Source organism: Bos indicus x Bos taurus, chromosome 3, assembly GCF_003369695.1.
Source record: "Bos indicus x Bos taurus breed Angus x Brahman F1 hybrid chromosome 3, Bos_hybrid_MaternalHap_v2.0, whole genome shotgun sequence".
NCBI lineage: Eukaryota > Metazoa > Chordata > Mammalia > Artiodactyla > Bovidae > Bos > Bos indicus x Bos taurus.
This window is the reverse complement of record NC_040078.1, coordinates 103,790,030-103,817,460: the sequence shown is the minus strand read 5'-3', so window position 1 is coordinate 103,817,460 and position 27,431 is coordinate 103,790,030. Positions and strand designations below refer to the sequence as shown.

The 27,431-nt window shown below is 38.9% G+C and overlaps 1 protein-coding gene across 4 annotated transcripts in view; it reads left to right on the top strand.

Moving 5' to 3' along the window:
- CCDC30 (coiled-coil domain containing 30) overlaps positions 1-27,431 on the top strand; it is a 145,868-nt gene that overhangs the window by 26,058 nt on the left and 92,379 nt on the right. For all 4 annotated transcript variants that reach the window (XM_027537600.1, XM_027537599.1, XM_027537597.1 and 1 more), the window contains exons 5-9: positions 3,305-3,394; positions 4,685-4,838; positions 14,811-14,882; positions 18,894-19,009; positions 21,364-21,462. In XM_027537600.1, the coding sequence (XP_027393401.1) occupies positions 3,305-3,394; positions 4,685-4,838; positions 14,811-14,882; positions 18,894-19,009; positions 21,364-21,462 (531 nt within the window). The remainder of the gene's footprint in view (positions 1-3,304; positions 3,395-4,684; positions 4,839-14,810; positions 14,883-18,893; positions 19,010-21,363; positions 21,463-27,431) is intronic.

Sequence of the window (27,431 nt, the reverse complement as noted above, 5' to 3'; positions counted from 1 at the left end):
ACCATAGCCTTGGCTATACGGACCTTTGTTAGCAAAGTAATATCTGCTTTTGAATATGCTATCTAGGTTGGTCATAACTTTCCTTCCAAGGAGTAAGCGTCTTTTAATTTCATGGCTGCAATCACCATCTGCAGTGATCTTGGAGCCCAAAAAAAGAAAGTCTGACACTGTTTCCACTGTTTCCCCATTTATTTCCCATGAAGTGATGGGACCAGATGCCATGATCTTTGTTTTCTGAATGTTGAGCTTTAAGCCAATTTTTTCACTCTCCTCTTTCACTTTCATCAAGAGGCTTTTTAGTTCCTCTTCACTTTCTGCCATTGGAGAAGGTGATGGCACCCCACTCCAGTACTCTTGCCTGGAAAAGCCCATGGACAGAGGAGCCTTGTAGGCTGTAGTCCATGGGGTCGCGAAGAGTCGGACACGACTGAGTGACTTCACTTTCACTTTTCACTTTCATGCATTGGAGAAGGAAATGGCAACCCACTCCAGTGTTCTTGCCTAGAGAATCCCAGGAGCCTGGTGGGCTGTTGTCTATGGAGTCACACAGAGTCGGACACGGCTGATGTGACTTAGCAGCAGCAGCACTTTCTGCCATAAGGGTGGTGTCATCTGCATATCTGAATATCTGGAAGTTCACGGTTCACGAATTGCTGGCCAACTGCCTAGAACCTTTCTTATCTGATCACAACCCCTTTCTCTCCACAAAGATGTGCATCCCTAAATAATATATATAGTAGTTTTGTCTATTTATAGTCAAAATACTATTTGTCTATAGTAGTTTTTGTCTATTTTTGAATATTATATACAGGGAATCAACTTTGGGAAGTGCTTTTTGGGAAAACATTATGTTTATATTATTTATTTTTAGTCAGCTTGTCATTGCTATATATTATTCCATCATGTGAATATACAGCACGAGACTATCCACTCTATGCTAATTTGGGTTATTTCCAATTTATTGTCTATTTTGAACATATTTTATCAGTTATGCTGCTGTGAACATTCTTTTGTGTGTGCATTCATTTATATAGGGTATACAGCTAAGAGTAGATTTAGGAAATTATAGAGTATGTGGATCTTCAGCTTTACTAGATAATGTCAAACTTTCTTCTTAAAGTAGTGGTACCAGTTTATTCTGGCACTAGTATTGTGTGAGAATGCCTTTGCTTCTCATCAACCCCTGAAGTCTTCAGACTTTTAAATTTTTGCTAAACTACTGGGTGCATAATGATATCCCATATTGGTTTTAATTAGCATTTCCCTGATTACAAGTGAATTTAGTGTAATTATTTGTCACTTGAATTTCCTATTTTGTTAGTGTTTATTCAGGTCTCTTGTCCATTAAAAAATTGAGTTGTCTGTCTTGTTATTTACATGTATTGTCTATGTTCTGGTTTCAAGTCTTTTTATTGATTGTGTGTGTCACAAATGCTTTTTCCCTACTCTGTGACTTGTCCTTTTAATATTCTTAAAAGTGTCTTTTAATGAACAGAAGTTCTTAAATTTAAGATTGTTCAATTTATCAATCATCTGTTTTATAGTTAGTGTTTTTCTGTCCTGTTTAAGAAATTCTTTCCTTCTGGGGTTTTGATTTTTGGTTGCATTGACTCTGTAAGTCTATTGGAGAGGAATTGGCTATCGTAAAATACTGATGTTATCTGTGATCATAGACTATCTCTCCATTTGCTTTTTAATGTATATAAGTAAAGTTTTATCACTTTTTTCACAAAATCTTGCACATTTTTTGTTACATTTATTGCTAGTTACTTCATATTTTTGGATGCTGTTAGTAGTGAATGCTGTATGTTTTTTGAGAATTTAATTTTCTAATTATCTATTGCTAGTATTAAAAGTATAATTATTTTTATATATTGACTATTTTAGCAATATTGCTGAAATTTCCCATTCATTTTAATAATTTATTTGAAGATTTTGTACTTTTTCCCCCTTATAGTCATATCTGAGAATAATGATACTTTTGTTTCTTCCTTTCCCATCTTTATTCCTTTAAATTTCTTTACTTACTATACTGACTTGGATCTTTAGTATTATCTTGAATAGCAGATACTTGTCTTGTTAGTAATATCAGAGAGAAAGTATTCAGCTATTCACTAGTATGATGTTTGATTAAGAGTTGCTGTTTTTTCAAAAAGTTGTCTGATTTTTGCAAAAGAGAGAGGTTAGATTTGTATTATTCATATTTTCTTTTACAGTTCTACAATTCCATCACAGTATTTTTTTAAAATAAGTCAGGAGTTTGAGGTATATTAGAAAAGAAAATAAGTTATGTGGACTGTAAATGTTTTAAATTTGTAAGATTCTATAAATAAACCTATATTCTGTAAAAAAAAAAAAGTTGCTTTTTTTTTAAGATAGACTTTATTGAGTTAAGAAAGTTCTCTTTTATTCCTGATTTGTTCAGAGCTTCTATTAGGAATTAATGTTGAGTTTAGAAAATGTTGAGTTTTTTCTATAGCTATTGAAATGATGAAGTCATTTAGAACTTTTACCTGTTAATGTGAGAATTTCATTGATTAAATTTTATAATGTTAAACCTATCTTGTATTCCTGGGATAAATCCAACTCCTTCATGATATGTTATCCTTTCTAAATGGTATAGATTCAGTTTGATAAACTTTTCTTTAAATTTTTGCATCTATGTTTATGAGTGAGGTGGCCCTGTGATTTTTCTTTTTGTGTTACCTTTGTCAGGTTTTAATATCAAGATCCATCTAGGCAGTGTTAGCCAGCCTATTTTTTCATTATTGCTTCTATAATGAGACTTTTTAAATAATTTTTTCTATCACTGTCCCATGAAATCTTGATGGTACTGATATAAAGTAATTCTATATATGTACCATAGACATCTGTACTTTGTACTTAAAAGGGTAAGATTTCCCCGCTTAGGAATCAGTCTGAACTCCCGTGGGGGCAGTATTATCTCACTGAGAATGCATGGTCTAGCCTCATAAAATTGACTGGATTGTGCTCCCTCTTTCTCTACTTGATTATATTTTTTTAAATTTAAATGACATTTTAAAACTTCCCTGGTGGTTCAGACGGTAAAGCGTCTGCCTACAATGCGGGAGACCTGGGTTCGATCCCTGGGTCGGGAAGATCCTCTGGAGAAGGAAATGGCAACCCACTCCAGTACTCTTGCCTGGAAAATCCCATGGATGGAAGAGCCTGGTAGGCTACAGTCCGTGGGGTCGCAAAGAGCTGGACATGACTGAGCAACTTCACCTTACCTCACCTTTTGTTCATGAAGCCAATTGATATAATATTCATTTACCTCATTTAGGAGAAACTTGAACAAACCCACCAGCCTCTGCAAAAGGAACATCAGAGACATCAAGAACCTGTGCATCAGTCTAAAAAAAGTCTGAATGAGGTAAGAAAAAATTTACTATCTTTTGCTTAATAATAATAGGTAATTACAAGTTAGCTTTTACCTTGGAAGTATTTTGTTTGAATACATTAAAATGTATAAATCCATGCTGTAAAAGATATCACTTGTGCATAAGAGTATTATGAACACATCATAGAAATTTGGGAAGAAAAAATAAATTATTTAACACAATAGCTGATTTTTATTGAATGTATCAAAATGTAAGCAATCAATATGTGTTATGTCCTTTGAAAAATCACCTTGGGACAGTACACACTTCTTTCCAAATATATTTGAAGCTTCTTTTTGCGGGGAGGTCCTTTAAAATGTGTTGCACATTATTTTAAGTATAAGTAATTCTCTTTGTGGAAATTATTTTTGATCTAGGGAAATGTTATTAAGAGTTAAATCTAGTGAATAAAGTATATATAGAGAATTTAACAATGGGGAAAAACCCAAGATAAATATATGTGGATGAAACCATGGTATTATTTTCAATAGCAAAAATGGAAAACTACCAAAGTGTTGAAATGATTACATAAATTATGTTGCACTCACTGGAACATTATATAGCCTCTAAAAATTATCATTACAAAATCTATACAGCAATATAAAAAAATATTCCTTGTATAATGTTAAATGAAAAAGTCAGACAGAAATGTGTACATAGATTGAGATTATGACTATGTTAAAAATGTATGTAAATGAAAAATCCTGCAAGGAACTACACCAGTAAGCTGAAGTAGTTTTGTTATGTGGATGGTATTAATGTTTGGTTGTTTTCTTACTTTTTAGGAAAATTTGTATAATGAAATTATAATCTTATATGAAATACATATCTTGGGGATCAAAAGCAAAATATAATTAAGATTGAATTTCTTACTTAGCTTTTAAAATGCTTTAAAAATAGTTGTAGGAAAGGAGCTCTAAACATGAATTGAGCCCTAATTGTTCCAACTTTGAAATGAAATAAAATTTAATGTAAAGGCATTTTACAAGCTGTATTTAATTACCATATAAATGAGGACTATTTTCCCTCTTTTTTGCCAAAGATTATTTTTATGATTAAATTTCTAGTTTTTGAAATAATTATATATCCATAATCTCTTAAGTATTTTGGGTTCGAAGGTGAAATTGTATAAAAACAATAAAATATCACCAATTTTATATGGTTCAACCTAATAAAAGAAATGCACATAAATAATCTACTCTTCTTTATTGGCTCTCAAACACAGGGCAATATCCTGAGTATATTTACTTTTCGGTGTACTACTAACAGCAGTTTTATTTCAGTCCCATAATGAAGATCCAGAAAAAGATAAAACACCACAAAACTGCAGAGAGAGAGATTTGGAGGACATAGCACTGCAGTTAGAGGTGGCCCACGAAGAGATCCGAAGGCTCACTGATGAACTGCGAGGGAAGGAGAAGGTACAGCGCAAACTCGGTAAGCTGTACTGACGGTGAACGTCTCTGACCATGTTGTAAATGTAATGGTCCTGCTAAGGGTAAGACACAAGTACACTGAGAAAAAAATCTAAGATAAACACATAAAAGTCTGATATATAGTCTCATTTTCTACAGTGTCCAGAAGTTTTTGTCAAAGCATATCATAACTACCAAGAGGTGTACAACTCCAATACACCACCCAGTGCAAGAAATTTCCAGTGCTCCAGAAGCCCTGTCTCTTCTCCCTATGTCTACTTACTCTCTCCTCCCGCAAAGTCATGACTAGTCCTAACTTTTAAGGCTATTTCTGCATTTTAACTGCAGGGAGTATACATTCTTTAGCTTGTTTCTTTTGTTCAATATTGTATTTGTGAGATTCATCCGTATTGTTCCATGTAACAGTACTTTGTTCACTTTTGCTGTTTGTACTCTAGTGTTTCATTGAATAAACATACTCCACTTATTTTATTTATCCCTTCTACTGTTGATAGACATTTATGTTGTTTCCAGTTGGTCTCTTATGAACAGTGCTGCTCTAAGTATTCTTGTCTTTATCTATACATTTCTGATCATGATATACCTCAGTAGAATTATTAGATCAGATGGTTAAGGATTTGTTCTGTGTTGGTAAATTACTGCCATGTTGTCTTCCAAATAGTTGTACTAATTTAAGCTCTGCTCAGTTGTGTATGAGTTGTTAATTACTTCACATTCTCTGTCAGTGCTTGGTATTGTCAGTCTTACTAATTTTACCTTTTCTGGTGAGTTATGTAGTAGTATTTAACTGTGGCTTTACTTAACATTTCCCTGACAGTTAACATTGTTGAAAATCCTTTCATATGATTGTTGTTGTTGCTTACTTAGGTATCAATTCAGTTTGGTTCAATTGCTCAGTCATGTCCGATTCTTTGTGACCCCATGGACTGCAGCATGCCAGGCCTCCCTGTCCATCACCAACTCCCGGAGCCTACTCAAACTCATGTCCATTGAGTCGGTGATGCCATCCAACCGTCTCATCCTCTGTCATCCCCTTCTCCTCCCACCTTCAATCTTTCCCAGCATTAGGGTCTTTTCCAATGAGTCAGTTCTTTGCATCAGAGTATTGGAGTTTCAACCTCAGCATCAGTCCTTCCTATGAGTATTCAGGACTGATTTCATTTAGAATGGACTGGTTGGATCTCCTTGCAGTCCAAGGGACTCTCAAGAGTCTTCTCCAACACCACAGTTCAAAAGCATCAATTCTTCGGCACTCAGCTTTCTTTATAGTCCAGCTCTCACATCCATATAGGACTACTGGAAAAACCATATTTTGACTAGATGGACCTTTGTCGTCAAAGTAGTGTCTCTGCTTTTTAATACACACTGTCTAGGTTTGTCATAGTTTTTCTTCCAAGGAGCAAGCGTCTTTTAATTTCATGGCTGCAGTCACCATCTGCAGTGATTTTGGAGCCCAAGAAAATAATGTTTGTTACTGTTTCCATTGTTGCCCCAACTTCTTGCCATGAAGTGATGGGGCCACATACCATGATCTTTGTTTTTTGAATGTTGAGTTTTAAGCCAACTTTTTCACTCTCCTCTTTCACCTCCAACAAGAGGCTCTTTAGTTCCTCTTCGCTTTCTTCCATGAGGGTGGTATTATCTGCATATCTGAGGTTATTGATATTTCTCCCGGCAATCTTAATTCCAGCTTGTGCTTCATCCAGCCAGGCATTTCACATTATGTCCTCTGCATATAAGTTAAATAAGCAGAGTGCCAGTATATGTCTTTGACATACTCCTTTCCCAATTCGGAACCAGTCCATTGTTCCATATTTAGTTCTAACTGTTGCTTCTTGACCCGCATACAGGTTTCTCAGAGGCAGGTAAGGTGGTTTGGTATTCCCAGCTGTTTAAGAATTTTCTGCATTTTAATGTGATCCACATAGTCAAAGGCTTTAGCATAGTCAATGAAGCAGAAGTAGATGTTTTCAGAAATTACCTTGCTTTTTCTGTGATCAAGCAGATGTTGGCAGTTTGATCTCTGGTTCCTCTGCCTTTCCTCAATCCAGCTTGAACATCTGGAAGTTCTCAGTTCATGTACTATTGAAGCCTAGCTTGGAGAATTTTGAGCATTACTTTGCTAGGATGTGATATGAGTGCAATTGTGTGGTAGTTTGAACATTCTATGGCATTGCCTTTCTTTAGAATTGGAATGAAAACTGACCTTTTCCAGTCCTATGGCCACTGCTGAGTTTTCCAAATTTGCTGGCATATTGAGTGCAGCACTTTCACAGCATCATCTTTCAGGATTTGAAATAGCTCTGCTGGAATTCCATCACCTCCACTAGCTTTGTTTATAGTCATGCTTCCTAAGGCCCACTTGACTTCACATTCCAGGATGTCTGGCTCTAGGTGAGTGATCACACCATAGTGGTTATCTGGGTCATGAAGATATTTTTTGTATAGTTCTTCTGTGTATTCTTGCCACCTCTTTTTAATATCTTCTGCTCTTGTTAGGTCCATAGCATTCTGTCCTTCATCGTGCCCATCTTTGCATGAAATGTTCCCTTGGTATCTCTAATTTCCTTGAAGAGGTCTGTAGTCTTTCCCATTTCTATTGTTTTCCTGTATATCTTTGCATTGATCACTTAGGAAGGCTTTCTTATCTCTCCTTGCTATTGTTTGGAACTCTGCATTCAGATGGGTATATCTTTCCTTTTCTCTCTTACCTTTCACTTCTCTTTTCTCAGCTATTTGTAAGGCATCCTCAGACAACCATCTTGCCTTTTGGCTTTGCTTTTTCCTGGGGATGGTTTTGATCACCATCTCCTATACAATGTTACAAACCTCTGTCCATAGTTCTTCGGGCCCTCTATCTATCAGATCTAATCCCTTGAATCTATTTGTCTCTTCCACTGTTTAATCATAAGGGATTTGATTTAAGTCATACCTGAATTGTCCAGTGGTTTTCCCTACTTTCTTCAATTTAAGTCTGAAATTTCCAATAAGGAGTACATGATCTGAGCCACAGTCCCTGGTCTTGTTTTTGCTGACTGTATAGATTTTCTCCATCTTTGGCTGCAGTGAATAGAATCAATCTGATTTCGGTATTGACCATCTGGTGATGTCCATGTATAGTCTCTCTTGTGTTGCTGGAAGAGGGTGTTTGGTTTGCTATGACCACTGCATTCTCTTGGCAAAACTGTTAGCCTTTGCCCTGCTTTATTCTGTACTCCAAGGCCAAACTTGCCTGTTTTACTCCAGGTATCTCTTGACTTTCCACAATAAACTGTGGAAAATTCTGAAAGAGATGGGAATACCAGACCACCTGATCTGCCGCTTGAGAAATCTGTATGCAGGTCAGGAAGCAACAGTTAGAACTGGACATGGAACAACAGACTGGTTCCAAATAGGAAAAGGAGTACGTCAAGGCTGTATATTGTCACCCTGTTTATTTAACTTATATGCAGAGTACATCATGAGAAACGCTGGACTGGAAGAAGCCCAAGCTGGAATCAAGATTGCCGGGAGAAATATCAATACCCTCAGATATGCAGATGACACCACCATTATGGCAGAAAGTGAAGAGGAACTAAAAAGCCTCTTGATGAAGGTGAAAGTGGAGAGTGAAAAAGTTGGCTTAAAGCTCAACATTCAGAAAACGAAGATCATGGCATCTGGTTCCATCACTTCATGGGAAATAGATGGGGAAACAGTGGAAACAGTGTCAGACTTTATTTTTCTGGGCTCCAAAATCACTGCAGATGGTGATTTCAGCCAGGAAATTAAAAGGCGCTTACTGCTTGGAAGGAAAGTTATGACCAACCTAGATAGCATATTCAAAAGCAGAGAATTACTTTGCCAACAAAGGTTCATCTAGTCAAGGCTATGGTTTTTCCTGTGGTCATGTATGGATGTGAGAGTTGGACTGTGAAGAAGGCTGAGCGCCAAAGAATTGATGCTTTTGAACTGTGGTGTTGGAGAAGACTCTTGAGAGTCCCTTGGACTGCAAGGAGATCCGACCAGTCCATTCTGAAGGAGATCAGCCCTGGGATTTCTTTGGAAGGAATGATGCTAAAGCTGAAACTCCAGTACTTTGGCCACCTCACGCAAAGAGTTGACTCATTGGAAAAGACTCTGATGCTGGGAGGGATTGGGTGCAAGAGGAGAAGGGGACGACAGAGGATGAGATGGCTGGATGGCATCACTGACTCGATGGACGTGAGTCTGAGTGAACTCCGGGAGCTGGTGAGGGACAGGGAGGCCTGGCGTGCTGGGGTTGCAAAGAGTCAGACACGACTGAGCGACTGATCTGATCTGATCTGATCTCTTGACTTCCTACTTTTGCATTCCAGTCCCCTATGATGAAAAGGACATCTTTTTTGGTGTTAATTTTAGAACGTCTTCATAGAACCGTTCAGCTTCTTTGGCATTTGTGGTTGGAACATAGACTTGGATTGCTGGGATACTGAATGGTTTGCCTTGGAAATGAACAGAGATTATTCTGTCATTTTTGAGGTTGTACCCAAGTACTGCATTTCGGACTCTTTGGTTGACTATGAGGGCTACTCCATTTCTTCTAAGGGATTCTTGCCCAAAGTAGTAGATATAATGGTCATCTGAATTAAATTCACCCATTCCAGTCCATTTTAGTTCACTGATTCCTAAAATGTCGATGTTCACTCTTGCCATCTCCTGTTTGACCACTTCCAATTTACCTTGATTCATGGACCTAACATTCCAGGTTCCTATGCAATATTGCTCTTTACAGCATCAGACTTTTCTTCCATCACCAGTCACATCCACAGCTGGGTGGTGTTTTCGCTTTGGCTCTGTCTCTTCATTCTTTCTGGAGTTATTTCTCCATTCTTCTCCAGTAGCATATTGGTCACCTACTGACCTGGGGAGTTCATCTTTCAGTATCATATCATTTTGCCTTTTCATACTGTTCACGGGGTTCTCAAAGCGAGAATATTGAAGTGTTTTGCCATTCCTTTCTCCGTGGACCACATTTTGTCAGAAGTCTCCACCATGACCTGTCCGTCTTGGGTGGCCCTACATATAGCATGGCTCATAGTTTCATTGAGTTAGACAAGGCTGTGATCCAAGTGATCAGTTTGGTTAGTTTTCTGTAACTGTGGCTTCCATTCTGTCCGCCCTCTGATGGATAAGGATAAGAGGCTTGTGGAAGCTTCCTGAATGGAGTGACTGGCTGGAGGGGAATCTGGGTCTTGCTCTGATGGGCAGGGCTTTGCCTACACAAATATTAACTCAAAATGGACCACAGAGCTAAATGCAAGAGTTAAAACTATAAATGTTTAGAAAAAAACATAGAGTGAATTTTTATGATCTGGGCATAGGCAATTATATGTTAGATATAACCAAAAGCAAAAGTGATAAAATAAAGCCTAATAAATTGTACTTAATTGAAATTAAAATTTCTGTACTTCAAAAGATACCAATAGGAAAGTAAAAAGACAAACCGTGGACTGAGAGAAATGTTTGCAAATCATGTGTTTGATGCAGAACTCATATCCAGACTATATGAAGAATTCTTACTTATATATATTCTTTTATGTTGGAAAAGGCAATGGCAACCCACTCCAGTGTTCTTGCCTGGAGAATCCCAGGGACAATGAAGCCTGGTGGGCTGCCGTCTATGGGGTCGCACAGAGTCGGACATGATTGAAGCTACTTAGCAGCAGCAGCAGCAGCAGCAGCATTCTTTTATGTTATTATAAAAAGACAGTCCAACTTTAAAATGAACAACTTGAGTAGACATTTCTTTAGAGAAGGCATGTGAATGGCCAAAAAGCACATGAAGAGATGCTCAAAATCATTGATCACTAGGGAAGTGCAAATTAAATCTACAATGAGATCCCATTCCACACCCACTAAAATGGCTATAATAAAAAAGATAATGTCAAGTGTTGGCAAGGATGTGAAGAAATTGGAACATTGTTGATGGGAATATAAAATGGTGCAGACACTTTGGAAAACAATTTGGCATTTTCTCAAGGTGTTAAGTGTAAAATTATCATGTTACCCAGGAGAAATGAAGATATATGTCCACTAAAAAGCTTGTATGAGAAATTAACACAACATTATAAGTCAACTATACTTCAATAAAATACATTTAAAAAAAAGTTGTATGTGAATGTTCAAAGCACTATTATCTACAGTACTAGCCAAAACATAGAAACAACTTAAACATCTATCATTGGTGAGTGGATAAACAAAATGTATATCCATCCTGCACAGAAAATAGTTAAAATAGAAGACTTGACCCTGCTGTCCTTAGAAACTCCTGTTTGTCAGGTTAGCCCTTGGCTAGCATCTGAGATGGAGAAGGCAATGGCACCCCACTCCAGGACTCTTGCCTGGAAAATCCCATGGATGGAGGAGCCTGGTAGGCTGCAGTCCATGGGGTCACTAAGAGTCAGACACGACTGAGCGACTTCACTTTCACTTTTCGCTTTCATGCATTGGAGAAGGAAATGGCAACCCACTCTAGTATTCTTGCCTGGAGAACCCCTGGGATGGGAGCCTGGTGGGCTGCCATCCATGGGGTTGCACAGGGTTGGACACAGCTGAAGTGACTTAGCAGCAGCATCTGAAAACTTGGATTTGGAGAAGGTTCCCTCCCTCCCCCAATTTATAACAGTGGCTCACTGTGCCTGACCTGTTTGTACAATGTGGTTTATGCTAAAAACCTGCTTTCGTTCTGAGAGTCTGAAATTTTGGTATGTTCTGGGCAGAAAAGTGAAATCGCTCAGTCGTGTCTGACTCTTTGCGACCCCATAGACTGTAGCCTTCTAGGCTCCTCTGTCCATGGGATTTTCCAGGCAATAGTACTGGAGTGGGTTGCCATTTCCTTCTCCAGGGAATCTTCCCAACCCAGGGCTCAAACCTGGGTCCCCCGCATTGTAGGCAGACGCTTTACTGTCTGAGCCACCAGAAGGTGGTGTCTATGTAAGTAGCACCCAATAAAAACTTTGGCTGCTGAGTCTGTAATGAATATTCTTGGCAGACTTTTCATGTGAATTGTCAAATTCATTGCTGGAGAAATTAAGCCCATCCTGTATGACTGCTGAGAGATGACTCTTGGAAGCTTGTGCCTGGTTTCCTCTGGACTTTGCCTCATGTACCTTTTCTATGTGATTGGGAATGATCTCTTGTAAGATTCATGTTGGTCTCTTCTGGGAGATTCCTCAACTTGCCATTATAGGAGGCCTATCAGCTGTAGCATTGGTGATGAGTAGACCACAGGAGGCAAAGTGATAAAACCTGGGTTAGAGAACGCAAATTCAATAGACTCCTGTGCCCCATATACTTTCTGTATGCCATTCTGCAATCCTCATACAGTTCTTGAATAGTACCAAAAGTTATTTCTGAAATTTTTCTATTTTGCTATTTCTAGGAACAACTGGTGAAATTCTAAGTATTATTAATTTCAGGCATTAATTTTAAGTATTTATGCGTGTCATTTCTTTTTACTAAATTTGTAATACCATGCTTAAAAACTTTTAGCTATTCCTTTTGTTTACAGTGGTCCAAACTCTTTAGCATAGAATCTGGTTAGGGAAACAGGGAAAGATTACATGATCAGACAATATCAGGGATAGGAAGAAACCTAAGATGTAGTAGGAATATTAAGAGGGGACTTTGGGAAAGCTTCCTGGAGGAGGTGACATTTATGCAGAAACTCAGAGGACAGCCATCAGAAAGTATTCCAGAGGGTCATTTGAAATTTGATTGCTAATCATTTGCTCCTTACACAAATATCAGATCAGATCAGATCAGATCAGTCGCTCAGTCATGTCCGACTCTTTGCGACCCCATGAATCGCAGCACGCCAGGCCTCTCTGTCCATCACCAACTCCCGGAGTTCACTCAGACTCACGTCCATCCAGTCAGTGATGCCATCCAGCCATCTCATCCTCTGTCGTCCCCTTCTCCTCTTGCACCCATTCCCTCCCAGCATCAGAGTCTTTTCCAATAAGTCAACTCTTCGCATGAGGTGGCCAAAGTACTGGAGTTTCAGCTTTAGCATCAGTCCTTCCAGAGAAATCCCAGGGCTGATCTCCTTCAGAATGGACTGGTCGGATCTCCTTGCAGTCCAAGGGACTCTCAAGAGTCTTCTCCAACACCACAGTTCAAAAGCATCAATTCTTCAGCACTCAGCCTTCTTCACAGTCCAACTCTCACATCCATACATGACCACAGGAAAAACCATAGCCTTGACTAGATGAACCTTTGTTGGCAAAGTCATGTCTCTGCTTTTGAATATGCTATCTAGGTTGGTCATAACTTTCCTTCCAAGCAGTAAGCGCCTTTTAATTTCATGGCTGAAATCACCATCTGCAGTGATTTTGGAGCCCAGAAAAATAAAGTCTGACACTGTTTCCACTGTTTCCCCATCTATTTCCCATGAAGTGATGGAACCAGATGCCATGATCTTCGTTTTCTGAATGTTGAGCTTTAAGCCAACTTTTTCACTCTCCACTTTCACCTTCATCAAGAGGCTCTTTAGTTCTTCTTCACTTTCTGCCATAATGGTGGTGTCATCTGCATATCTGAGGGTATTGATATTTCTCCCGGCAATCTTGATTCCAGCTTGTGTTTCTTCCAGTCCAGCATTTCTCATGATGTACTCTGCATATAAGTTAAATAAACAGGGTGACAATATACAGCCTTGACGTACTCCTTTTCCTATTTGGAACCAGTCTGTTGTTCCATGTCCAGTTCTAACTGTTGCTTCCTGACCTGCATACAGATTTCTCAAGAGTCAGGTCAGGTGGTCTGGTATTCCCATCTCTTTCAGAATTTTCCACAGTTTCTTGTGATCCACACAGTCAAAGGCTTAGGCATAGTCAATAAAGCAGAAATAGATGTTTTTCTGGAACTCTCTTGCTTTTCCCATGATCCAGCGGATGTTGGCAATTTGATCTCTGGTTCCTCTGCCTTTTCTAAAACCAGCTTGAACATCAGGAAGTTCACAGTTCACATATTGCTGAAGCCTGGCTTGGAGAATTTTGAGCATTACTTTACTAGCGTGTGAGATGAGTGCAATTGTGCGGTAGTTTGAGCATTCTTTGGCATTACCTTTCTTTGGAATTCTAATGAAAACTGACCTTTTCCAGTCCTGTGGCCACTGCTGAGTTTTCCAAATTTGTTGGCATATTGAGTGCAGCACTTTCACAGCATCATCTTTCAGGATTTGGAATAGCTCAACTGGAATTCCATCACTTCCACTAGCTTTGTTCGTAGTGATGCTTTTAAGGCCCACTTGACTTCACATTCCAGGATGTCTGGCTCTAGATGAGTGATCACACCATCGTGATTATCTGGGTCGTGAAGATCTTTTTTGTACAGTTCTTTTGTGTATTCTTGCCATCTCTTCTTAGTATCTTCTGCTTCTGTTATGTCCATACCATTTCTGTCCTTTATCGAGCCCATCTTTGCATGAAATGTTCCTTTGGTATCTCTGATTTTCTTGAAGAGATCTCTAGTCTTTCCCATTCTGTTGTTTTCCTCTATTTCTTTGCATTGATCGCTGAAGAAGGCTTTCTTATCTCTTCTTGCTATTCTTTGGAACTCTGCATTCAGATGTTTATATCTTCCCTTTTCTCCTTTTCTTTTTGCTTCTCTTCTTTTCACAGCTATTTGTAAGGCCTCCCCAGACAGCCATTTTGCTTTTTTGCATTTCTTTTCCATGGGAATGGTCTTGATCCCTGTCTCCTGTACAATGTCACGAACCTCATTCCATAGCTCATCAGGCACTCTGTCTATCAGATCTAGGCCCTTAAATCTATTTCTCACTTCCACTGTATAATCATAAGGGATTTGATTAGGTCATACCTGAATGATCTAGTGGTTTTCCCTACTTTCTTCAATTTAAGTCTGAATTTGGCAATAAGGAGTTCATGGTCTGAGCCACATTTAGCTCCTGGTCTTGTTTTGCTGACTGATTGCTCTTTTTTTCTTTTAGCTTCTGCACTTGAGAAGGCTCAACTAGAAATTGAGAAATTGAAAGAAAATTTGATAAAGCTGAACGAAAATGGTGAGTAATTTTAACAGATATTATAATATTTAATAATAAAACAAACAATAATATAATTTATGTTAAGTAATAGTATTAAACAAAATTTAATAATTAATGATATTACTACTAGTTCTATTATTACTATCTCTACCGTCCTATTATGCTTACTATCACTTGTTGCTTACTAACATATACTCTATCGGGCATTTTGCATGCATTATCTCTAATCCTAACATCAATGCCAAGTTGTAGTATTATTCTAACCATTTCATAGATAAAACAACTGAGTTGTGGCAAGGTTAAATGAATTATCCAGTAAGCTACATTAAGTATTAGAACTAAATGTCTGACTACAAAACCTTTGGTTAACACAAACAATACATGTTTTACTGGGACCACTGAGGTTGCTGCTGCTAAGTCACTTCAGTCGTGTCCGACTCTGTGCGACCCCACAGACAGCAGCCCACCAGGCTCCCCCGTCCCTGGGATTCTCCAGGCAAGAACACTGGAGTGGGTTGCCATTGCCTTCTCCAATGCATGAAAGTGGAAAGTGAAAGTGAAGTCGCTCAGTCGTGTCTGACTCTTAGCAACCCCATGGACTGTATACAGCCTACCAGGCCCCTCCATCCATGGGATTTTCCAGGCAAGAGTACTGGAGTAGGGTGCCATTGCCTTCTCTGACCACTGAGGTTAAGACACTGTATAATGCATTTAACAACACCTCTGTGGGGTCGCACAGAGTCGGACACGACTGAAGCGACTTAGCAGCAGCAGCAGCAGCAGCACCCTCACTTGGCTATGTATAAATGACACTAGCTATAGTGAAATAGAATGAAATTTGAGTGTTATAATGATAGTAGCTACAAAAATAATTTAAAATATGTCTACTGGTTTTAAATAATTATAAAACTAGGTTTATTTACCCTGTGATGTTATAATCTATAGTAAGTAACATGTATTTGGTCTTCACCCTAATAAAGGTGTCTTTTGTCATGACATGAAGACTTTTGGAAAGTCCCTAGGTAACCAAAGGATAGGCTTCCCTGGTGGCTCAGTGGTAAAGAATCCACCTGCAGGAGATGTGGGTTCAGTCCCTAGGTCGGGAAGATCCCTTGGAGGAGGAAATGGCAACCCACTCCAGTATTCTTGCCTGGGAAATCCCACAGACAGAGGAGCCTGGTGGGCTACAGTCCATGTGGTCACAAAGAGTCTGACACAACTGAGTGACTGAACACACACACACACACACACACACACGCACGTTAACAACATTATTTCAGGTCAGGGTAGTTAAGGGTTGGATGAGAATATCTGCTCTGAACCTAACTGTATAGGTTGATTTTTAAAATGTAATTTTATTTATTTATTTATTATTGACTGTGCTGGGTCTATGTTACCTCACGAGCTTTTCTCTAGTTATGGAGAGCAGGGGCTCCTCTCTATTTGCAGTGCGTGGGCTTCTGTTTGTAGTAGCTTCTCCTTGTAGAGCATGGGCTTTAGAGTACCTGAGGTTCAGTAGTTGCAGCTCCCAGGCACTAGCGCACAGGCTCAATAGTCATGGTGCTCGGGCCTAGTTGCTCTGTGGCATGTGGGATTTTCCTGGATCACGGATAGAATTCATGTCTGTTGCATTGGCAGGCGTATTCTTTACCGGTGAGCCACCAGGGAAGCCCTAGCTTGATGTTTTAAAAAACAAAAAGCCTGTATTCCATTTGTGATAAGCAGAACAGTACTAATTTTAGTGACCTATGTAAAACTGTATTTTGAAGATTTGTGAAAATTAAAAATACTGGTAATATATACTATAGAGAAATAGACAATGCCATTGTGAAAGTATAGCTTTGTACAATCTTTCTGAAGAATAATTTGGCAGGCTCTGTCAGATTTTTTAAATGCGCATGTCTTCTGATCCAGCTATGTCATTTCTTTCTAGGGATTTATTTTTGGGGAAATAATGTCATAAGGACTTAGAGATTGATGAACAAGGAAAATCCTTATATAATTGTTTACAAGAATAAGCATTGGCAGCAAACCTAAATATTCATCAGTAGGGGGAAAGTGACATTGAAATGGCAATTTGGACAGTGGCTTACTATGCAGAACAAGATGAGGTACTGCATTAACAAATCATGGTATATTAATAAGATGGACTCAAAAGGAACAAATTATCAACAAAATACAGGTGAATCCCCCCAGTACTGTATATATTGAGTGAAAGTAGCCTGAAACAAACATGTGTGTTGTAAGATTTAATTTATATGAAAACCAAGAATGAGCAAAACTATTAATAGTCTCTGTGATAGAAAGTGGCTGTAGGGGTGGGTGGGAGTGGAGAACCGACTGAAAAGGATTTGAGGATATATTATGGTTTGATGAAAATATGCTGTATCTTTTGGAAGGCAAGTTCACAAGTATATAAAATTTTCAAAATTCATTAAACTGAGCACTTAGGATATGTTTGCTATATTGTATATAAATTATACCTCAATTAAAAAAGAGTTCCACATAAGACGACACTAGGTATACTATCCTGTAAAGATGTCCGTGATGTATTCACAGGTGGTAAATTTGCAGACAGTGTTGTGGAACACTGTTCGAATTTTTTTAAACTGCATATGCAAAGGTTAGAACAAATCTTGCCTTCCATATATGTATATGGATTTTGAATTACTTTTTTTTTCTTTTTGGCATGTTTTCAGCATTTTTCAAGTTAAAAATTCACATGCTAAGGAGAAAAGGGGGATAGCAAGGGAAACAAAAAAATTAAGAAAGAAAAAATCAATACAAGTTAAAAACCAAACAGGCAAGGAAGAAGGAAGACAAAGGAAACTTTACAGCATCAAAAGAAAAATAGGAAAAACATAAATGAAAAAAAGAAGCAGCTGCTGATCCAAGAAAATTACCAGCAACACGTTTATACTGTTGAAACTTTGATGAGTGCTACAAAGAGCAGATCTCAACATGAGGTGCTGAGGTGAGAGTGGCCTACAGGCAGAGGTGCTACAGGAGAAAGAGGATTTGGGTGAATTAATCTGATTTCACTTGGCCAGTCTGTTCACTGCTCCTAGCTCAGTGCATCAGCTGTCTGTGGGGTCCTACCGTTAACAAGTGCAGGAGAAGTACCAAGGAACACAAGAGGTGTGTAAGAGAGACTTCCCAGGTGGTGCTTGAGGTAAAGAACCCACCTGCCGATGCAGGAGATGTAAAAGCTGCAGGTTCAATCCCTGGGCTGGGAAGATCCCCGGAGGAGGGCATGGCAACCCACTTCAGTACTCTTGTCTGGAGAATCCCATGGACAGAGGAGCCTAGTGGGCTACAGTCCATAGGGTCACAAAGAGTTGGACATGACTGAAGCGACTGAGCATACATGCATGTAAGAGAGATGGGACCACAGGAGCCTAGGAAGATGATTTTCTTGGTCATTTGGGTTTTAGAAGGCAGGTTCAATTGTTTTAAAATTCCGGGTCCTGGAAGAACCTCTATTGCTGGAAACACTGCTCTGAAAAAGTCCAACTCACTAGACCGGCATGAGAATTGACAAAACATTCTGTTCTGTTTCGTGAGTTGGTACAACATTCTAGGGCTGGACTTGAGAGTCTAGCAGCTCTTCTTTGCAGAGAATCACATGTGCAGAGACATGGTAGAACTGACAAGAAGAGCAGGAAATAGCACTTCCTCCATTTTTAGACTTAATGCCCCCAAATTAAAACTTCAATCCATGGACTTCTTTGGTTGTCCAGTAATTAAGAATCTACCTGCCCATATAGGGGACACAGGCTGGATCCCTGTCCAGGAGGATCGCACATGCCATGGGGCATCTAAGCCCGTGTGCCACAACTACTGAGGCTCTGCTTCACAAGAGAAGCCACTGCACTGAGAAGCCTGCACACCTCAGCGAAGAGTAGCACCCGCTCTCAGCAGCTAGAGAAATACCACGCACAGCATCGAAGACTAGTGCAGCAGAAAATAAATAAATTAATTGGAAAAAACTTCAGTCCAATTGAATCAATTGCATTTTCTTTGTTTTAGACTCAGTTGACCTACGGAAAGCAAAAGAACATAATCAGAGACTGGATGAGGAAATTCTGGCTCTAAGAAATCGGGTTCGATCACTTGACTCAGAAAAAAAAGTACTTGGAGAAGAGGTAAGTTGTTTAATTAAATTTGTTCCTAGAGTTAATTTAAATGTGTATAGACTAACAGCAGTTAGAGCCGCCTAGATGGATAATACATCATCCATTGGTCATTAGTGAAGTCTGATTCTGGTGGCTATAACATGGCAGGTAGATGCTATACTTTGACCTGGATGCTTTGTATCAGTGTTTCTGCTTCATACATTTTAACCACATATGCTGAACAGTAATGTTATTGCTATTGTGCTTCAATAGGATCTTTTCTTTTTAATAAGGATTTAGATAATAGTTTATGCTTTTTACATTTACCAAAGTTTGAGTTTGTTAATACTAAACACTTAGTTGTATTATGTTTTTGAATCATTTTTAATATGCACTTCCAGGTTCTAGATATACTATGCTGCTGCTGCTGCTGCTAAGTTGCTTCAGTCGTGTCCGACTGTGCGACCCCATAGACGGCAGCCCACCAGGCTCCCCCGTCCCTGGGATTCTCCAGGCAAGAATACTGGAGTGGGTTGCCATTTCCTTCTCCAATGTGTGAAAGTGAAAAGTGAAAGTGAAGTCGCTCAGTCGTGTCTGACTCCTAGCGACCCCGTGGACTGTAGCCTATCAGGCCCCGCCGTCTATGGGGTTTTCCAGGCAAGAGTACTGGAGTGTTATGTCACTTCAATTTTAGTTCTATTCATTTCACAGTCATCTCTCTGGTATGTAAAACAATGCCTGGCACACACTCTAAGTGCTCAAGAAATTTTGTTGCAAGAATGAGTAGTTATTCATTAGGATGGCTATTATCAAAACAATAAAAAATAACAAATGTCGATGAGGATGTTGAGAAATTAGAACCCTTTGTATATCGTTGTTAAGAATGTAAAATGGTTCAGACACACTCGAAAACGGTATGTACTCCCTTTAAAAAGTAAACATAGAGTTACCAGCAGTTCTGCTTCTGGTTATATACCCAAAAGAATTGAAAGCAGGCACTTGAAGAGATTTATTCACTCATATTCATAGCCAAAAAGTTGAAGCAACTCAAGTATCCATTGACAGATGAATGGATAAACAAAGTATGGTGTGTGTGTGTGTGTGTGTGTGTGTGTGTGTGTGTGTGTGTGTGTAATAGGGCCTTAAAAAGAAAAGATATTTTAACATATGTTACAGCATAGGTGAAACTTGAAGCCACTATACTACTTAAACAAGTCACATAAAGACAAATAGTGCATAGTTCCATTTATATGAGGTACCTAAAGTGGTCAAAAATCACAGAGATAGAAAGTAGAATAGTGGTTTCTGGGGGGCTGTGGGGAAGGGCAGGATGAGGAGTTATTGCTTAATGATTAGAGTTTCAGTTTTGCAAGATGAGAAGAATTCTGGAGATGGATGGCGGTGATGGTTGCATAATAATGTGAATATGCTTAGTTGTTCTCAACTATATACTTAAAAACGGTTAAAATGGTAAATTTTGTGTTATGTATATTTTATCATAATTTTAAAATGCAATCATAAGAATAAATAAACACTGTTCAAGTTGTCTAAATCTCTATAAATTTGTACATATAATACTGATAAAATATATTCAATGTATTTTAAACATGTTTGTATATGTTTTACATATATATACATATATTTGGACTTCCCTGGTGTCTCAGATGGTAAAGCATCTGCCTATAGTGCGGGAGACCTGGGTTCGATCCCTGGGTCAGGAAGATCCTCTGGAGAAGGAAATGGCAACCCACTCCAGTACTCTTGCCTGGAAAATCTCATGGACGGAGGGGCGTAGTAGGCTACAGTCCATGGGGTCACAAAGAGTCGGACACAACTGAGCGACTTCACTTCACATATATATTTATATATGTTTGCTCAGTCGTGTCTGTGTCTTTCTCAGCCCCATGGACTGTAGCCTATCAGGCTCCTCTGTCCATAGAATTCTCTAGGCAAGAATACTAGAGTGGGTAGCCATTCCCTTCTCCAGGGGATCTTCCCAACACAGGGATTGAACCTGGGTCTCCTACATTACAGGCAGATTCTTTACCATCTGAGCTACCAGGGAAACCAGCCGCCCCCACACACACAAAATATATATATATACAGGCACAAAGAGTTGGAGATGACTGGGCGACTGAACAACAACACGCGTACATACATGTGAGATAAAGTTCAGGAAGGGTATATCTGAAACATTGTTACTTCTGGAAAGGGAAATGAAATTGTGGCACAAAGTTATGTGAAGGAAAAGATCACTTTTTAGTCTATATACCTATATATTGTTTAAATTTTTCGCACAAAGAATGTATTCATGTATAACCTATCTATTTTTTAAATAAAGCAACCCCCTCCCACTTTGTATTTAAAATGCTTTTGTATTTCAGGTTGAACGACTTAAAAGACGAACTTGTGAAGCTCAAGAGAATAAGCATCTTGGAAACCACTCTCCTGGAAAACCTGTGGGTACTGAACAGAAAGTAGAGGTAGTAAAGTTCTGTTATTTCTGACTTCTCATTTTGAAGTGAGCTGCATTTTACAGCTGGGCGCTGAGCACGTGCTACTCTTTTCTTGCCCGCCTTTTCCTATTGCCTTGCCAGAGTGTGGAGAAAGAAATTTGAGTATAGAGGATAGGATATGTTTCTATTCACTTCCTCCCCACAGGGAATGATTAATATGAAAAATATAATGGGTTTTGTTAAAGAAAAAAGAGTCTTACAAAAATACAACCAATATGGGCATTTTTAATCGTCAAAATGAAGTTGCTTTATAGCCTCAACCAGTGGTGAGGAGTGGGGAGTGGGAGCCACATATCAGAGAGAACTAAAATATGGTTTAGGCTTCAGTGTGTACAGCTTCCAGTCTTTTCAGCACAGTCAGCCTCTGAAGTGGTGGGCAAAATGAGCAAACCCAAGGCAGATTGTAGCAAGAGCCAGTGTGTCACACAGAGGGTGGTTTCAGACTTTCCGCTCAAAGAGAGGTGGTTTTGCTGCAGCCTTTGCTCTTGTACACCTAAGACGAGTAACGTTGCTTGTTGCTGAGCGATCTCCTTCACTGGAGCTTGTCTTTTTTACTGTAACTCCCTGGGCCCTACACCCCCCACCTCCTCGGTATCAAGGAAATTATAGCCACTGGATTTCTTGATGCCCTACCCAAGGAGCCAATGTTCTTCTTCTCTTCCAAAACTCTTTCCTAGGCAATAATGCATTTTGTAGGAAGGAAGGAAAGGAGAAAAGGTAGGAAGGAAAGAAGGTGGAGGAAGAAAAGAATGAAAGAAGGAGGGTGCTGGAGGGAGGACAGAAAATGAGGAAGGAAGGGAAGAAGGAATTTCCAGGCGAGATTTCAGGATTCTTTACCAGAATTTCTCCCAGGCAACCCAGAATGGTGGCACTCTGATTTAAAGTTGATTTAATTAACTTCTTATTTATCCTTCTTTATGAATAAAGGTATACATATCTTCATTCATATAGAAGGATTTTGAATATTTATTCAGATTTCCTCCTTTCCTTCCTTTTCTTTTTTTCTTTCTGTTTTTACTAAAATGCCTCTGGAGATCCTTCCATATCATACAGAGAGATCTCCCTCATTGTTTAGAGCAGCTAGCATTCTGTTGTGTGGATGTACTATAATTTATTTAACCAGTCTCCTGTTGATGGGCACTCGAGTTATTTCTAGTCCTTTGCATATTTATACAGGTGTTTCTGTAGGATAGTCACAAAAATGGGATTATAAGGGTGGAGAGTAGATGCATCAGTCATTTTGGTCAGTGTTGCCAGATACTGCCCAGTGGAAATTGCATCATTTTCCTTTTCCCTCAGCAGTGTATGAGAAAGATAGTTTCCCAAAGATTCACTAACTGAATATATTGTCAAATATTTGCATTTAGTAAACATGCAAATGTTTATGAAATCTTTACCAAATGCAAATGACAATGGGTATCTCAGTGTAGTTTTCATTTCAGTCATCTAATGGTAGTGAGATTGAGCATTTTTCAAATGTTTAAAACTTATTTGTTGCTTTTATAAAGTTAATTTCACTAAATATTTAATACAGTATAAAATACATATTTTAAGAGTTGCGTTCAATGTGCTTTGATAAAGGCATACACCTGTAAACCGCAACCATTGCAATCAAGAAAATAACATATTCGTTAACCTAAAACCTTCCCTCACCTTTTGCTATCAGTGCCTCCCACTCCACCACTTTCTATGACCAAACCATTTCTAGAATTTTACATAAATAGAACCATCTAGTATATACTCTGTGTTTGGCTTCTTTCACTTATTAATATAATAATGCTTTTGAGATTTATCCATGTTGTTTCTTGTATCAGTAGTTCATTTTTAAACTGCTGAGTAATATTCCTGTATGTATAGATATACTATCCATTGTTTATCTAGCCACTGGTTAATAGATAATCAGGTTGTTTTCAGCTATTATGAAACAGCTGCTAGTATTCACATACCAGTCTGTTTTTTCCCTCTTAGATAAATACCTAGCAGTGGAATTACTGAATCACAGAGCAAGTGCATGTTTAATTTTATAAGAAACTGTCAGACTCTCTTCCACTTTGTGATGAATAATGCTGGTATGAACATCCATGTACACATTTTTGTGTGAACAAGTTTTCATTTTTCTTCAGTATGTACATAGGAGTGGAAATACTGCGTCCTATATTAACTCTATATTTAATTTTTTGTAGAACTGCCAGACTATTTTCCAAAGCAGTTGTACCATCTAACATTCCCATCAGCAGTGTATAAGTGCTCCAGTTTCTCCATGTCTTACCAACACTCGTTACATTTTGTCTCTTTTATTATAGCCATCTTAATGGGTATGAAGTAATATCTCAGTATAGCTTTGATTTGCATTTCCTGATTGACTATTGATACTGATGCTTATTGGCCATTTCTTGAGCTCATCATTACCTTGCACAGGTCCACATTTCTATCTGGTACCATACTTCTTCAGCCCAAAGAACATTGATTAACATTTCTTCTAGTGCAGATATAGTGATAAACTTTCTGATTTTGTTTTCTTTACAGTAGTAAAGTACATATAACAGAAAATTCACCTTGTTAATGATTTTTAAGTGTACAGTTCAGTGATATTAAGCACCTTCATATTGTTTTTCACCCTTCACCACCATCCACCTCTAGAACTTTCTTCATCTTGCAAACCTGAAACTCTATACCCATTAAACAATAACCCCTTTTTTTGCCCAAAGTTTGCACTTTCTTTCATCTCAGAGGATTTGTTAACAAAATAAGCCACTCGTTATATACAAATAAATAATACAGATATATGTTAGAGAATTATCTAGCTTACTTTCAACATATTAACAGAGAAGAGAAATAGAAAGAGCAGAGAATACATCAACAAAGTGGGTTTTGACCAACATCCAGACTTAAACAGCGCTGGAAAGTCCCGTGTCACAGCACATCTGGAGTCCCAGTTGGGAAAGGGTCCCAGGCAGCATGTTGGCTCTGTGTGTGAGACTTGAGAGACTGCAGTTCAGGGTTCCCACTTATAATCCCAGGACGGATGCAAACTGGTATCGTCATCAATCTGTGACCAAATTGCAAGCCTGGTTTCCTGTTAATGCTGTTTGTTTTGTTTTGTAAAACTTGAAATGTTGCTAAGCCTGGGATGAGATGGTTGGATGGCTTCACTGACTCGATGGACATGAATTTGAGTAGTCTCCAAGAGTTAGTGATGGACAGGGAAGCCTGGCGTGCTACAGTCCATGGGGTCTCAAAAAGTTGGACATGACTGAGTGACTGAACTGAACTGAACTGAAGCCTGGGGCTTGGTTAGCCAGGACCCCTTCAGGGGCTCAACAATCTCAAGATTTCTTCCCCCATCTTATCTACGGTGCTGCGAGTTTTGCGCTCACAGCAGGCAGTCATTCCCAGTCAGGGCAGTGTCCAGGCAGGTTAGAAGCAAGGTCAGAGGCCTTTGTCTCTGAAGCCTAAACAAGACTATTTATTTAAATTCCCTAACACTCCTCATTCTGCCCTTCCCTCCCAGCCCTGGCAACCACCATTCTACTTTCTTTCTCTATGGTTTTGACTACTCTGAGTACCTCATTTAAGTGGAATCATACAGTGTTTTTTTGTGACTTTCTTATTTCAGTTAGCATGAGGTCTTCAAATTTCATCAGTGTCATAACATATATAATTTTAATATGATGTATTAATCTTTTAAATCATATTAAAAAAAAGTGGTGTTTCAAGCCATTGTTAAAATACTACTAGCTTTTATAATTGTGCCTATATTTACCTCTACTGAGATCTTTATTTTTTCATATGGCTTTGAGTGACTGTCTAGTATCCTTTGATTTCACTCTATAGGAGTCCCTTTGGGATTTCTCATAGGGCAGGTCTAGTGGTAGCAAAGTCTCTCAACTTTTGTCGATCCGTGAATGTCTTCATTTCTTCCCCACTCTTGAAAAGACAGTTTTGCTGGATATGGGATTCTTAGTTGACAGGTTTTTTTCTTTCAACATTTTGAATGTATCAGCCCACTGCCTTCTGGTCACTAAAGCTTCTAATGAGAAATCTGCTGATAATCTCATTGAGAATCCATTGTATATGACAAGTCACTTCTGTCTTGCTGTGCTTTCAAGATTATTTCTGTCTTTGTCTTTTAGTAGTTTGATTCTACTGTGTCTCAGTGTGGGTCTCTTTGAGTTTATCCCTCTTGCAGCTCACTGAACTTGTTGGATATTTATATTTAAGTCTTTAATCAAATCATCATTTTCTTTTGTTTTTAATGGTGACCATGTTTGTGGCCCATCCCTTGTTCTGTCATTCATAAATCAACCTGAAGGAGGCTGCTCTAGGAAGCAACACCAAGATGAACTTAGAATTACAAGAGTTGTTCTTCACAGGGGTGATACCTGTGAAGGATAAAAGGAAAGAGTAGACATGGGCAGGCAAAACCTTCAGGTCATAATATAGTTCTCACATCTCTTCAAGAAAAGAGAAAAAGAAGGAAAATCGGTTAAGAAGAGCCTCAGACAATATTGCAGCCCTGAGAAGTCTAACCCAGGCCAACAGGCGGCTTTGGCACAGTAATAACCTGTAGAAGTTCCACACTGGCCAGAAATGGCCAGGCTTTATTATTCTCACTATGCTCAGTCATTCACTGGAGGCTGCCTAGAAAGAACATGGCATGTTCTTTCTTGAAGTGAGATATGATACCATGTGGCCCTCTGTATCGTAGAATTCTTGACAATAGAGAAGACCCTTATAGAATATTTGGTTAATCTACCTTCCTCTATGATAGACGTTGTCTATGACATTCTGGATAAATGAGAATCTATCCTATTTTTAAAGATGTTCCAAAAAGAAGATCATGCAGTGTTTCTCCCTAAAGTATTAGAAAATTTTTTCTGTCTAATCTCAATTGTCTAGGCTATGATAGAAACCAGTTTTCTTTTCCTTCTCATTAAGGCTTGAAATATGTGTGGGTTCCTAAAATAATAAAGCTTTATATTGACTCTCAGTGATCCTCTCACCTACTTCATCCCAGATAGAGCCAGCTGGAAAGGGGCACTGAGGAACACTGTAAGTAAATGCTTCTTCTCTATAAAGTAGAAGGTCTCTAAAATTAGAGAAGTTACTTAAGAAATAAGTAGTCAATTATACTTAAATGATTTTTAAAGCCATTTCCTAAGGAAAGAGGATGTAACTATAAATAGGTTTTTGCTTTCAAAGTTCTCTCTTAATCTTTCATGAAGAAAAAAACCTCAAGCTTCCTTGATTATGTTTAGTAGCTGGATAGTGGTGATATCAATAAGTATTAAGTCAAGGGTGTTAGCAGGGGAATGAAGTGAACTGAGTACTGTAATCAGTAGGTAGAGAATAGCAGCACTTCTCCTTGAGCTCATTTCCAGATTTTGACCTAGTGCCATGCTTTCCTTGTCATGGATCTTCAGCTTTCAGACAGGTCTTGGGAAAGTGAAAGTTACTCAGTCGTGTCTGACTCTTTGCAACCCCATGAACTGTAGCCTGCCAGGCTCCTCTGTCTATGGAATTCTCCAGGCAAGAGTACTGTTGTGGCTAGCCTTTCCCTTCTCCAGGGGATCTTCTCAGCCTAGGGACTGAACTCAGGTCTCCCACATTACAGGTGGATTCTTTACTGTCTGAGCCAGCAGGGAAGCCCAAGAATACTGGAGCGGGTAGCCTATCACTTCTCCAGGGAATCTTCCCAACCCAGGAATCAAACTGGGTTCTCTTGCATTGCAGGCAGATCCTTTACCAGCTGAGCTGCCAGGGAAGATGCCAGGTACTCAGTGTCTCATGCAATTATCCTGACCTATAGTTACTTTATTTTCTGTGTCCTACAAAAAAGTAAGTAAAAGGATAGAAACTAATATTTGAGTACCTATAATGTTTCAGTAACTTTACTGGGAGTTGGGGCGGGGGGGTTGACATAATTCGCTTAAGGT